The sequence below is a fragment of the Nerophis lumbriciformis genome, linkage group LG13 (genome assembly GCF_033978685.3).
Source record: "Nerophis lumbriciformis linkage group LG13, RoL_Nlum_v2.1, whole genome shotgun sequence".
NCBI classification, from domain to species: domain Eukaryota; kingdom Metazoa; phylum Chordata; class Actinopteri; order Syngnathiformes; family Syngnathidae; genus Nerophis; species Nerophis lumbriciformis.
Window position 1 is genome coordinate 11,892,354 of NC_084560.2, and position 15,513 is coordinate 11,907,866.

Consider the following 15,513-nt stretch of genomic DNA (forward strand, 5'->3'; position numbering starts at 1 on the left):
GTCTCCCATTGAAAATGTGTGGCGCATTATGATGCCTAAAATACCACAACGGAGACCTCCGGACTGTTGAACAACTTAAGCTGTACATCAAGCAAGAATTGGAAAGAATTCCACCTGAGAAGCTTAAAAAATGTGTCTCCTCAGTTCCCAAACGTTTACTGAGTGTTGTTAAAAGGAAAGGCCATGTAACACAGTGGTGAACATGCCCTTTCCCAACTACTTTGGCACGTGTTGCAGCCATGAAATTCTAAGTTAATTATTATTTGCAAAAAAAAATAAAGTTTATGAGTTTGAACATCAAATATCTTGTCTTTGTAGTGCATTCAATTGAATATGGGTTGAAAAGGATTTGCAAATCATTGTATTCCGTTTATATTTACATCTAACACAATTTCCCAACTCATGTGGAAACGGGGTTTGTATATGGTTAATATTTAAGTCACAAAATGTAAATAGAGTATTTTTGGCGTTTTTTGAATGGTTGTTTATCAGAATCAGCTTTATTGTCATTACGCAGGGTAACGAGATTGAGGCCATTCCATACAGTGCGATGTGTGCATGTAAGAAAACAATGTGTAAATATATAAAAATATAGAAGTGCAAAGAAAGGTGCAGCCCACAAATGTGACCCTGTACACTCTATACAGTTTGATTCTATGAGCAAAATAGAGGACGCTGTAAGTCGACTTTTGTTTACGTTTATTTAATATTTAGGATGTATTAAAAAAAAAATCCATCCGTTATCGTGTCTTTCATAATGATTGTGAACGATAAGCAACATTTAAAAAAAAAAAAAAAAGTGCAGTTCCCCTTTAAAGGGGGACCTATTAAGAGAAAACAACTTTTCTTACCTATTGTTACCTTCTTTTTGTTTATTTGGATTTGCATAATTACCGAAAATTTTAAATCAAACCATGGAGGCATTGCAGAAATATTTATAAAACAATCTTGCCTTTCTTCATACATCCTCCGGACGAGCTGTTTGGAATTTCAATCAATCAATCAAAGTTTACTTATATAGCCCTAAATTACGAGTGTCTCCGGGGCTGCACAAGCCACAACGACATCTTCGGCTCAGAGTCCACATTAGGGCAAGAAAAAACTCAACCCAATGGGATGACAATGAGAAACCTTAGAGGAGACAGCAGATAGCGGGGTGCTCCTGTCATGTGGAAGATCTTTGACAAGGGGTTTACGTACTAGATCCTTAAAAAGTGTTCCTGTCAGATTATTTTTCTCAAGTGTTTTTGCAGTATGTTTCGTAAGCACAGCAGGGCACTCTTTTTCATATAGAGGATCTTTGACTACTGTTTTTGCAGCAGGTAATTAAAAACAGCAGGGCGCTTCTGTAATATAGAGGCTCTTTGACTCAGGTTTTTGCACTAAGTCCTTAAGAACATAAGGGCACTCCTGTCATATTGAGGATCTTTAACTAGCATTTTTGCAGTAGGTCCTTAAAAACAACATAGTGCTTCTGGCATACAGAATATATTTGACTATTTCATGCAGTAGGTCCAAAAGAGGATCTTTGACAAGGGTATTTGCAGGAGGTCCTTAAAAACAGCTGGGCACTCTGTTATGTAGGAGATCTTTGACTAGTGTTTTTGTAGTAGGTCTCTTAAAATAACAGGGTCCTCCTAGTGTTGTTGCAATGGTTCTTTAAAAACTGCAGAGCATTCCTGTCATATTGAATCTAGGACTGGTGTTTGCAGTAGTGGTGGCGATTCAGACCTGGTTTGGTTTGTTGCCTAAAAGTTGTATTGAAGAAATTTAAATGTTAAAGTTAGCACAGCAGTGCATCCATATTTCCTGTTTTTCTCCCATTAGGTGGTTGGAGCTGATAGAGTCTGGACGGCACAATGAACGGCCAGCTCGACCTGAGCGGGAAGCTGATCATCAAAGCCCAGCTGGGCGATGACATCAGACGCATCCCCATCCACAACGAAGACATCACTTACGACGAGCTTGTGCTGATGATGCAGCGTGTCTTCCGAGGCAAACTGCAGAGCACAGACGAGGTCACCATCAAATACAAGGACGAAGGTGGGTTACGGCAATATTTAAAGGACTTGTGTGCCAATTATGTTGTAACGCCGCATTTGTAAATTAATTTTCTTCACCTGATGTAGATGATGACCTCATCACCATCTTTGACAGCTCTGACCTCTCCTTCGCTATCCAGTGCAGTAGAATTCTCAAGCTCACTTTGTTCGGTAAGACATTTCAAGCAAGTCATTCTACCTTACAGTGGAACTGCACTTTTTTTGGAATCAGTGATGGGCAAGCTACTTGTAAAATGTAGTAAGCTAAGCTACAAGTTACTCCTGATTAAATGTAGCTAAGCTACAGGTCAAGCTACCCCCAGATAAGTGTAGCAAGCTACACTACAAGCCATACACATTAAAGCTACAATATATAAATATAAAAATGTTATGTGCAACTTTCCACCAAACAAGAAAAAAATGCTCAGTTTGATTGTTTATTAAAATAAACACTAGCTAAAAACATGCACTTTGTCTGGCTTTATTTTAAATTGCGTACCATGTACAGAATGAGGGAAAAAAACACAGGAAACAAATTAAATAAAAGGCAGTGAAACAACAATAATGATAAATAACCACCATAATATGTACTCTAATGGCGACTTTTCAGCACAGGATAAAATACTGTTTTAACAGAAACCACAGTGGCAAAATGACACTAACGTGGCCAAAGGAACACAATATTTGTCTCACAAAAGAGAAATTAAAGGGGAACTGCACTTTTTTGGAATTTTCCCTATCGTTCACAATCATTATGAAAGACATGACAACGGATTTTTAAAAATACTTTAATGCATTCTAACTTGTAAATAAAAGTCAGCTTACAGCTGAGCGAATGGTAAGTCCCCTATTTCGTCCATAAAACCCAATAAATAATTCAAAAAGCACCAACAATACTTCATTTACATTCCGTGACAAGAATAATAATCAAGTATTTGTGATATCGGTATTATAAGCGCTAACGCAGGCAAACTATTTATAGCGGTGACGTGATCACAAGTTTATGCTGCTATGTTTACATCATTGAGATGGTGGTCGCTTCCCTGGCTTCCAGGCGCCTCTGTTGTGTGGTGAGACTCCACATTTCTGCGCCATAGAGGAGAATAGGCTCTATCAGCGTTCTAAAGATGTACTTTTTTGTCTCATTACCGATGGTCGAGTGTCATAACTAATGCAGCTTATTGCAGGCTGTCCATGCTGAGGCTTTGCGGGACTTCATATCTTTTGTGGCATTCATTATGTAAGAACCAAGATACTTGAAGTCAGTTACTTGCTTTAGTTCCCAGAAGATGACAAAAGGAGACAATTTGGAACTGACGAGATTACTTCAGTTTTGCTTTCATTGCAATCGAGTCCTATTAGTAGGCAAGCAACATTTTAGTGAGTGGAGAATGAATTGAGCATTTGTGACAAGATCAGAGACCACAGCGATGTCCTCTGCAAAATCAAGGTCAGTGAGGTGTGTGGCACGTTGCCTTCTGCTGGGTCTCGGGTGGAGCGGTAGGCCTTTGTGGTTAATTGTGTCCAGAAAGAGGCGCAGAACATAGTCCAATATATCGACAAACAAGAATGGAGCTTGTGTGCCCCCTTGTAAAACCCCCCCTCGATTTAGAAAAACACAGTTTCACTATCAGCTGTAAAAACTAGCCTGAGTGTTGGCATAGATTGCTTTAAAGGCGGCAATGATAGGTTGTGGGATGCCGTAAAGGGGGAGGATGTTGAATAGAGCTTGGAATCCTTGGCCACATCATGATTCGATTACGATTACGATTGGGGAACTACGATTCGATTAAAAATCAATTATTAATGCATCTTTAATTTATGTATATTGATGCATTGTTACATTTCATTTCGTTTCACTAAATAACTTATCACTTGCAACTTTAAAAAACAATTAATTTAGAACAAGAAACGGTTAAATTAATTCCCACATTTATTAAATTAATAAAATGTGTGCAAAACTGGACCATAAGTGCCCGATAATAAAAGAGCTGGTTGGATCTCTCGGTGAAGTGTCTCGATGCAGTCAGACAAATTTTAAAACTGTCTACATTACTTTATTTACAGTATATAAATAGATTATTGACGTTTACTAATCGATTCTATAATTGTCCATGTCCGAATTGCGATGCATCTAAAAATCTATTATTTCCCCCACCTTTAATATTCAACATGGCTTCCCGATTGATAAGAGTCGATTGCTTTCCGGAAGTCCATGAAGCAGATTGTGAAGTGCCTGTCGAGCCTTTTCATTTCTTCAATAATACGACGTAGAGCTAAAATTTGTGAAATAGTAGATCGCCCCCTTCTAATGCCCCCTTATATTAATGATGCATGCAGCGCGTCATGTGTGTTCTGGCTAGCTGTCTACAAACAAAATATGAAATGTGGGCTAATACTTTACAGATACTGTAATATGATTGTTCATGTTTTTCAGTCAGTAAAGATTGGTGTCCTATCATAGTGTTGTGCATTACAAACTCCAATGCGTTTCGTGATGTCGTAGAAGCTCGGTTATCGCTCTCCGTAGCTAGCTTTTACGGCTAATACCGAAGTATGCCGATGTGTTCTGTGTTACAAAAAGGGTTCCTCATTGTTCGCTCTTACAATAACAGAGTCGCAACAGCTTGGTTATTATACAGGTTACGGAACATAAATGAAGTATTGACAGTTTTTTTATTCATTTTTAAAGTGATTTTGAGATAGAATTGATTGCTCCCATTAGCTGCACTGCTAGCCACCAAGAACGAGCAGATTTTTACATGTTAGAATGCAAAAAAAACCCAAAACCTTTTGTCTTCTTGTCTCTCAAAAGGACTGTGGGAAAAAAAGTGTGTTCCCTTTTGAAGGTGCCAGTAGTCTGAAATAAGGCTTAGAAGTCCCACAGTGGTTTATTGGAAGAGTGGTGTCTAAAATGTAGCCCAGAATTTATACACCGTAGACGTGCTTTTGTGACACAGATGTAACACATACAACAATGTAACATTAGGGAGTGAGACCAAAGGACACAAAGGTCAGCAACACTAGCGTAGCATTGTTGGAATAAGTGGTAATATTACACTAACAATTTAACAGCATGCAGGGTTGCAGTAGCTTATTCGCTGAAGAAATACAAGACGATCAAACGTATAACTCCCACGCCACTAGCAGACCTACGAAAAGTTGGCAGAGCTCTGGGCTTTATTTTAAGAGGTGTAGCAAAGCCTTAAAAAAAATCAAAATAATTCGGACCTTTTTTTTTCTTCTTTTTTTTAAATTTATTTATTTTTTTATACGAAGCTTTCCTCTGTGAAGTGATGGCCGTATACCCAGGGTGAACTCATCTAGCTAGAGGCAGGTCAGAGGACGTATCATGTCCATGAGGACAGAGTTTTTTTATCATGATTAAATAAATACTCAGAACTTCTAAAGTGACTGTTTGAAACCTTCCCTCAAGTGTGTGACTTGATAGATTTTGCTCACGTTTGGTGCTCATAAACAGGCTTTCGGCTTACTGTTAGAATATCATTACAAAGCTACCTATTGCCATACTTGCCAACCTTGAGACCTCCGATTTTGGGGGTTGGGGGGTGGGGGCGTGGTTGGGGGCGGGGGCATGGTTGGGGGCGTGGTTAAGAGGGGAGGAGTATATTTACAGCTAGAATTCACAGAGTCAAGTATTTCATATATATATATATATATACCCCGAAGGGAATAAGCGGTAGAAAATGGATGGATGGATATATATATATATATATATTATAAGAAATACTTGACTTTCAGTGAATTCTAGCTATAAATATATATTTCTTTTAATATATATATATATATATATATATATATATATATATATATATATATATATATATATATATATATATATAAAATAAATACTTGAATTTCAGTGTTCACTTATTTACACATATACACACACATAACACTCATCTACTCATTGTTGAGTTAAAGGTTGAAGTGTGTTGTTGTTTTTTTTTTTTTTTTTTTTTGTGTGTGTGTTGTTACCGCGCCTAACAATAAACCCACATAAGAAACCAAGAACTCGCCCTCGATCATTCTACAGTTATAATGATTGGGCAGGCACGTTGTTTATATTGTGGGAAAGCGGACTCAGGTCCGCATGGTGCTGGAGGGGGCGTGGCCTCCAGCTCCGCCTGAATTTCGGGAGATTTTCAGGAGAAAATTTGTCCCGGGAGGTTTTCGGGAGAGGCGCTGAATTTCGGGAGTCTCCCGGAAAATCCATTAGGGTTGGCAAGTATGCCTATTGCATAGTTGGGGACTTATAACTGTACCATTGAATTCATATACAGCGGTCCCCCACTTGGGGGCAGTGCAGCTCCTGCTTCAAACTAATCCTCCCCATTCATCACTAACTACTAATAAAAGTGACTAATAAAAGTGTATGTCTGAGGGCTGTTTCAACAGGCATTTAATAGGACAAGCTGTGGATAGACGTGTTTATGAAACGACACTTTTTTACTCGAACTACATGCCAGAGCGAGGCTACAATTATTTAGAATGTCTGTCACTGCTTGGATTCAAGTGCAACACAAACAAGCAATTGGGCTAACTCACAAAGTCAAGAAAAAACATACGTGCGCTGTGTCCTTTCGTTGACAACATGTTTGTTGTGCTCTGCTTCCAGTCAAGTCTGTCATCCAGCAGCCGCCATTAGCCAGGGATCTGTAAGCAGGCGGTTGTTGTTTTTTCCCCTCTTTTCCCACTTTGCTTCCCTCCAATCAAAGCGAGGCCCTGGCTTGTTGACGTTGTCACGTGGAGCCGAGCTCCTCTCGCGTGCATCAACTCGGAGCAAAGCGAGGAGAACAGTTTGAGTCGGCCGGTGTCTCGTCTGAGTGCAGCGCCTCCTGACCTTCAGCATCTCTGTTCAGCATTATCCACTCATAACAACGAAAAACGTGTGTTTGAGAAAGGAATGTCCGGCAGTCTCGACTTTCACATTCACACTTTTACTGTGGAATTTTTCCTCCATTATCAGCTTTTAAGTGGGGTGGAGGAACGAGAGTGATTAAGTCGCAATGTAGCGCATGTGACAAATTGTGGCTATGCTGTAATAGAATAGAATAGAAAGAATAGAAAGTACTTTATTGTTCCCTGGGGGAAATTCAGCAATGTGAATGATTACACCTTGTGAATTGGCTTGTCAACTTAAACCCATTGATTATTTTATTGTTGGTCATAAGTCTTTCTAATGACTCTCCTTAGGAGGCTTATAAACGAGTTTGACAACATGATGCTACTGTGTACACCTAAGATCCCCAGTCCATCAAGTTTTCACGGTTGTTTCCCCACAGTGAACGGCCAGCCAAGGCCTTTGGAATCCAGTCAGGTGAAGTACCTGCGCAGGGAGCTCATCGAGCTGAGGAATAAAGTCAACACCCTGCTGGATACCTTGGAGCCTCCCACAGAGCCCGGTGTGGTCGCCACTGCACCAGAAAGCGGTAAAAGTCCCACTGAAACCTATTTATGCAAGATATACGTTTAAGGCTACACGATTTTGGAAAAAAAACCTAATTGCCATTTTTCTCTCAAAATTTGCGATAGCGATTAGATTTTTATATTTTATACATATAAATGCATAATACTGTGAAAAATACATAGTGAAGGAATACATCTTACTTTTAAGTGAGGAAGAACAATTCTGATTGGGGAAAATGTCTGTCACTCAAATGCCGGTGACGACGGAGGAAAAAAAAAAGCTCAGCCTCTCGCGGTTACATAATCAAACTAATTAAAACTTCAATGTCGATTTGATGTAAATCGTTTAGACCTAATACGCATTCTAAATGTTGTCGTCAAACAGATGACACAGTGTTAGGACTGCACATCTATCCATCCATTTTATACCGCTTGTCCCTTTTGGGGTCGCAATTATTCAAAATTATGGTTTTGATTACTAAGCTAATAACCACATGAGGCTGATGTTTTTTTCACACACCACTTGCGTTGTATTACTGTACTGTATTACTGTACAGTATCGGCAGACATTTTCAATGGTGACAAATGGCTGAAGGAAATTCTGCAGTGACAGCAGTACAAGGCCTGTCAACTTAGTTTCGAATGTAGTTTGATGTAAGAAAACATGGGCGCACACTATAAACCCAAATATTTTGAATATAGATCATTGCATATTGTTGTAATGTGTGGGTGTCCAAACTTTTTTCACCAGGTGCCGCATACCGAAAAGTCAAAACCATGCGGGGAACATTTTGTTAGTTTTTTATTTTCAGGCATGTGAAATTTCGCAGAAATTCAACATTAATTTTTGCGTCAAAATATACAAATTTAATATCAATAAAAATACAATCAAATATAAATAAAAATATGATCTAAAAAAAATTTGTTTAACGCTCTCCTCAGCTGCAGGTATCCACTGTTCCTCTTGCCTAAACGCCACACTGAATTGCAGGACAAGCTAATATGATTAGCAGCAATGTAGACTGCCGTCAAAGTTGTGAAGACAGCCAAAAGAGGTTGGTAGAGGAGAATGCATTTTAAAAGTAAAATATAGTGTAACAATGCACCCAATTGGAGGAAATGTAGTCTTGATTTTCAAAAATGTATTTTGAGATTGGTGTGGCAGCACTCCTGCTGATAGAAATGTTCCCCTTTCTTTCCTCAATGTTCCTCTTTATTTTCATAAATAAATCCCTGGATTTTGTAAAAAAAAAATAAAAAAAAATAAGTGTAGTTTGTCAGTCTTTTTTTAATGGGAAAGTGTATTGTTAATAGTAGTATCAATAGTTCAGCTTTTACTCATTATATAGTCCTTTTGTTATTTTTTTCTTACATTTTTGTTCAGATTTTTTTGACAACATTTTTCGGGCCAACAAAACTCGCGCTGCGGGCCCGCAAATGGCCCCAGAGCCTCACTTTGGACACCCCTATTCTAAGGTGTGGCAACTTAGGACGAGAATATGTTGACAATCTAAAAGTAACGTGACTTCCTTCACCCATCATTTTAGCAGTTTTTTGCATTTAAATGAATTTTTTTCAAATCGCTATCGAAAATTTTGCCCCCAGAAAATCGATTAGGCTTATTCTCAATATTTTTCAGCCCTGCACTGTTATCGCTTATTATCACCAAAGTTCATGTCACTTTAGGTTGTGTGACATGACAGCTCATGTTATTTTTAATTTTTTTTAGTCAGGGCCTCGAAATGTTTTTTTTCACTTTCTATTAAATACTATATTTTTGTATAATACAGTCGTCCCTCATTTATCGCTATTAATTGCTTTTGGACATGGCCGCGCTAAATGAATTTCGCCGAATTAGGAATCATTACTTATAAATCAAATATTTTCATAGCTAGAGCATAAAAAACGGTTTACGACTTTCTGAATAAGAATGAGCCCTATACACATGAAATAACACCCTTAAGTCACTTTTACACTCTTTTAAGCCAATATGTATTGCTGCCTAAAGCTGAGCCAATCAGTGGCCATGTTACATGAACAGCATGAACAGCACGCTCTGATTTTTTCTTTCTCCTTTATTGGCCAATAGTACTGTAGTATTGATATTTGTAGTTTATTTTGTCATTTTTATGCTTGAAAAAGCTTCATTTAGGACCAAGGTGCTGTAGAATGGTAATTTTTTTTTTTTTTTAAATACGCAATTATGTATGATGAAGTCAAAATATTTGAAGCGCAATATGGCAAGGCACGAGTGTAAAAATAACATTTAATAGAACTGAAACATATAAAGTGCCCTATTTCCATGTTTAGTAGCCAGGGGGGTTTTACTCAACTGCGGTGAATACTAAGCATTCATTATGTGAATGGCCTTTATTTGTAGAAATGCATTTTTCAAAACACTGGTTACTTAAAATGCTGTAATTATAGTCGAGGCATTTTTTTTATCGAAATAACAATGGACGGGGGGCGTTAATTGTCAACAGGCATTGATTGTACATTTATTTACAAGGATATTGCACAACACATAGCAACGTAACCAATGTTGTAAAACAGTAAGGCGCAAACTGCTCAGCCAGCCTTAATAATGACAATGCTGATACATTAACTGTAACAAAGTAAAACACAAATTAATTTCACGCCAATATTTATGTTTAAAGCTAATGTAGATGTAGCTACAGATACTGGATGCTGACTGACTACTCACAATATTTCAAATGTGGTTACTGCCATTGTCTGGTGTTAAGAAAACATGTATATAATTCTAGTTTAAACTATTTTTGGATCAATTTGCATCATTTTCACTTTATACTAAACTGCACCCTTTAGCTTTACAGAGACTGTGTACCCTGCAACTTAGTGTGTTATAAGTCAGCTACAGTGACACATGATGGCGGCAGTCATAATACAGTAAATCCTGCCACATATTCACATCACCTTCATTTCATGACATTAGTTTCAAGCAAACTAATATTTGGCTCCATATGTTTGTTAAAAAACTAAATGCTGCTAATGTTAATCCGCACAACCCTGTACTATCCTGTATTTCTGCTTTTCTATGCCCCACTGTTCTATACAATGTGCCCTAGCATTGTGGAAAGAGTGACTCAGGCAGGTTGAGGCAACCCTCCAAAAGTATAATCCTCCACTTGTCCGTAACATTAGCCGTGGTTTTGTCTGATGTGTCGCAGCCAAAAATAATGCTTTTTTTTGCAGCGACATGGCTTCACTGCTTGGCACGCCGCTTTGAAGAAGCAAGAGGCTTTCATGCTGATTTTTAGCTATCAGTCACGCTGTCTCCGGTTAGAAATTGGATTGAGTTGTAAAGCCACAGCGTATATTTTTGTTGCATGGTGGCGAGCAGATTCATATTATTAACGCTTTTACTCTGAAAGATTATAAATGACACACGGCAAAATTCTTCTAATGCTGTAGCATGTGGGATGTTTTGGAAGGTTGCGTTCCTACAAATGCCACACAGCTTTAACAGTGTAGGACAGTATCTCACAAGTAACTAGCAACCATTTTGTAATATATTCTGCTGTGCAAACTGTACACTGACTACTTGTAAGTAAATCCATGTTTACTTTCTTTAGTACTGTCCCTTGGGATATTGAAATAAAATCAGGAATGCGCGACATGAATAATATACATTTGGTCTACAATAAAACTTTTAATGCAAATGTTATATCGTGATAATGCATGTTGACACATTTTAGCTGTGTCCTGCAAAAGTGACAGCGACAAGCAAACATACACGTTCTCAACGCAATGCAACGTTCTCACAAGTGGCTCATGTCCGTTCAAAATGCAAAGCCATTTCTAAGTCGGAAATCCTCGCTTCCATGGCGGAAAATATATAGTATATAGTATGTTTTTTACAAAAAGGGATAGGTACCGTTCACATTTGAACTGATACAGTACCAATTCTTAGTACCTGGGAATTGATACTGGTACCAATTGTTGGTACCTTGAGTGTCTTAATAAATGTCAATTTTTTTATCATAAGATTTATTTTTTATGTAACATTTAAAAATTTGCTGATTTTAACTGTGATGTCCAGTTGTTATATCATGTTTTCTTACACATTTGAGTCTAATTTGCAATGCACTTGCACTTCCAAGACATTAGATGGCAGTACTGTATAGGTTATCTGTGGTATGTTGTCTAACTGTGAAGTAGGTTTTTCCAGGAAGCTGAATTTGTTATGTTGCGCCCTACAAAGTGTTTATACTGTAAGTATTGTGCTTATTAGACACCAGTTGTTTGATTGTAAAATGCATCTTAGTTTTAGTTTTCATTACTAAATTTGTAGGTGTTGAAATCGTCATATGAAATTGCTAATGCTAATAGTAGCCTGTCTAGGGCAAATCCAATTACCATCAAGCTGGCACATTTTGGAAGAGTGAAGCCTTACATTATGTTTGAGCGTTTTCTACCATACATAGTGTTGAAAATTGCAACATTACTTAAGGGAATTTGGCTGAGTCCGCCCTAAGTGCTGTTTGATTGATTATTTTAGTGAACCAATGTTTAGTTTGCAACCGATCATGACATTGCGTGCAACAAAGGTATCAAAATATGGCATGTGAATTGATACCCGGTGGTACCGTCAAATTTGGTCGGTGCTAATTAAAAGTACCAAATTCAGTACCCATTCCTACTTACAAATATAAGTACTGAAGGACGAGGAATAGCTAAACATGCTACACTACACACAATAGAAGATTATACTAATCGCAAGCTAGATGGTTGGATCAATACAAATATAGACAGTAACGATACCAAGAATGGTATCGGAATATGGTCGATACCACAGTAGTTAAATCGATATGTTTTATCACCAAAAAATCTTATTTGGTTTTTGTTGTTGTTTACAAACTTCGGAAAGAAGTCCCTGGACACAGGAGGTCTTGGAAGAGCAAAAACCAAAGGATTTAAATCAGAGCAAGTAGTAAGAAATCATTTAAATATTTAATTGATATGGGATAGGCTCCAGCACCCACCGTGACCCCGAGAGGGACAAGCGGTAGAAATGATTGGATTGATGTTACACTGCCATTCTGTTTTGTCTGATTAATTGTAATTGTGCTCAAAAAAGTTATCATTCAATGATTTTGAAAATTTTAGGTATCAGCATTGGTATGACCAACTCTGCTCGTGTAAATGTATTGGATCGATACCCAAATTTGTAGTATTGCCGAAAACTAACGTAAAGTAGCCAAACAGAAGAATAACTGCTTATTAAATTTCAGGAATGTAGATAGAACCATTTTACAACAAAAAGTAACCAGCTCTTAACAGAAAATAACAAGTAGATTATTAATAGGTTTGAGAATATAATACACCTGAAAATGACGCAATTAACAGAAAATAACAAGTAGATTATTAATAGGTTTGAGAATATAATACACCTGAAAATGACGCAATATGTCGCATATGTCAAAAGCCAAATTAGTAGTCTTTGTAACTTGTTTTGAAATGGTTCTATAATCATTTAGTTGCCAAATAATGTCATGATGTATATTGTTATCGCAAGAGGCTGCAATATATATCGCAACACAGATTTTAGGCCACATCGCCCATCCCTAAGTAAAATGTTTGCTAAAATGTAAAATCAGTTGTGTGAGATACACGGCAGACATGGCATCTGTAAACCTGGAATTGATGTGCTTTATGTGCATATTTTAGAAACAGTTGATGGACGTGAAGGCAAAGTGGCGACAACAGACTCCGCCGCCAAACATGTGACCCCCGTCAGTGCAGCAAGCATGTCCGCCTTTGACCCCCTGAAGAACCACGATGAAGTCAACAAGAATGTAATTTCAGCTTTCGGCCTGAGCGAGGACCAGCCCCCAGGTATTGAGCAAGTTTCTATGGCCTGTCATTTGTGCAATTACCCACCAGTCTCCACTGGATGATGACTGTGCAACAACAACATTGATTTTGCCCTGATAGCAAAATGTGCAGTTCAACAGCTGTTGTTCTATGGTGCAGCTTTATTTCAGCTGTCTCTCCTCCCTCTCCCTGCCATCTGTAGCTCCGCCAGCAGCCGCCCCAGAGGAGCGTTCAGGGACCCCGGATAGCATCGCTTCCTCCTCGTCTGCAGCCCCTCAGCCAGGATTGCCTCCCCAAGCACAGGCTTCCTTTCCCGGAGTACAGCAGGGACCCCCAGCTGGCATGGATGGTAAAACACATGAACACGTGCCGCCTCACGTTGACTGTATTTTTCACCGATTTGAGCTGTGGCTGTACTGTGAGGTGTGAAATCACTTGCGTTCCCCTTTTGTGCAGCCAGATGTTCAGCATCACTTCCCACCATTTTCATGGGAACGTCCACTGTGCCTGAATCGCTCTCTGCAGCCGAAAAAAAAAAAGATTGTTTCCTCCCCAAATCTTGTGATAGTTTGTCCACAGGACATTCCTTCCTTGCCTTCATCTTGTTATTCCCCTTCATCTCGATCCTGAGACTGTTTCATTACGACAGTCAGCTGATTCACAGGAATTTTAAACGGGCGCCCATGGAGCATGTGTGTCCGCCCCCCCCCCAAAAAAAAAGAGGTAGCCTTGAGCAAGGTATGCTTGTTGCTTTCAGAATGCCCCTAACAAGATCCATAAGATGACTGAAAGTTGATTATTGCCTGCCAGATGCCGGCGGACCTGATGGCAGTAATTTACATCAGTGCCGGAGAGAAAAAACCTGCATATATAGCCGCCGCTCGACCCGTTGCGTGAGGACATTTTGAACCATTGTTTGCGTTTGGTGTAAAATGTTTATTTTCCAGTAAGCCCTTTCTCGCAGAGGCATGTTCAGGCTCGGGAGAGGTAGAGAAATTTGAGGGGGGATTTTTGGAAGCGCTCTTTCTACAGATGTGTCAAACTTAGAAGATGATACATCCCATAAAAAGTTGCAGGGGAAAAAAACACATCACCCAAAATAAGCAAAAAAGTTTTATTATAAAATATGTGAATTTATGTATCAGTCAAACCTATATTCATGTGCAACTTTTCTACGGCTGAACTGCTGCACGTAAAACGATGGAAATTTGGCAAAACACACGCCCCTACTGTGTGGCCTGTGCCATTTTTTTTTCACATGCACACCACATTTTGCCACTTGTAATTGAGACCATATGTTGGATTGACTTGAAATTTCTCACACAGCTCCTAAAAATAAAAAAACATCGCTAACTTTCAGGTGTTTGGCTGAATCACCACAAAATCAGGAACATATGGTACAGGCCAAAAGTTTGGACACACCTTCTCACTCTGAATGTGTTTTCTTTATTTTCATGACTACTTACATTTTAGATTGTCACTGAAGGCATCAACACTATGAATGAACACATGTGGACGTATGTACTTAACAAAAAAAAGGTGAAATAACTAAAAACATGTTTAATATTCTAGTTTCTTCAAAATAGCCACCCTTTGCTCTGATTGCTTTTTTGCACACCTTTGGCATTCTCTCGATGAGCTTCAAGAGGTAGTCACCAGAAATGGTTTTCACTTCACAGGCGACTTGTCCAGGGTGTACCCCGCCTACTGCCCGAATGCAGCTGAGATAGGCTCCAGCGACCCCCCGCGACCCTAAAAGGGACAAGCGGTTGAAAATGGATGGATGGAAGGTGTGCTTAAAGTTCATCGAGAGAATGCAAAGAGTGTGGCTATTTTGAAGAAACTAGAATATAAAACCATGTTTTCAGTTATTTCACCTTTTTTTGTTAAGTACATAACTCCACAGGTGTTCATTCATAGTTCTGATGCCTTCAGTCACAATCTACAATGTAAATAGTCATGAAAATAAAGAAAACGCATTGAATGAGGAGAAGGTGTGTCCAAACTTTTGGCCTATACTGTACTTTTAAGGGACGGATAAAGGGTTGAATAAAAATGTCTGCCATTGATAAAATGGAATACTACCGTATTTTCCGGACTGTAAGCCGCACTTGTGTATAAGCCACACCATAAATTTTAGAAGAAAAAAATATTGTGTTCATATATTAGCCGCACAGGACTATAAGCCGCAGATATATATTGGTAC

The 15,513-nt window shown here is 38.7% G+C and overlaps 1 protein-coding gene across 3 annotated transcripts in view; it reads left to right on the forward strand.

Annotated features, from left to right (window-relative positions):
- The window catches only part of tfg (trafficking from ER to golgi regulator), a 32,380-nt gene that overhangs the window by 5,742 nt on the left and 11,125 nt on the right, over positions 1–15,513 (forward strand). For 2 of the 3 annotated variants that reach the window (XM_061971712.2, XM_061971711.2), the window contains 5 exons: positions 1,828–2,043; positions 2,130–2,213; positions 7,349–7,495; positions 13,161–13,328; positions 13,510–13,656. In XM_061971712.2, coding sequence (XP_061827696.1) covers positions 1,860–2,043; positions 2,130–2,213; positions 7,349–7,495; positions 13,161–13,328; positions 13,510–13,656 — 730 coding nt within the window. In that variant the 5' untranslated portion in view covers positions 1,828–1,859. The remainder of the gene's footprint in view (positions 1–1,827; positions 2,044–2,129; positions 2,214–7,348; positions 7,496–13,160; positions 13,329–13,509; positions 13,657–15,513) is intronic. The other variant, XM_061971713.2, reaches the window with a different exon arrangement.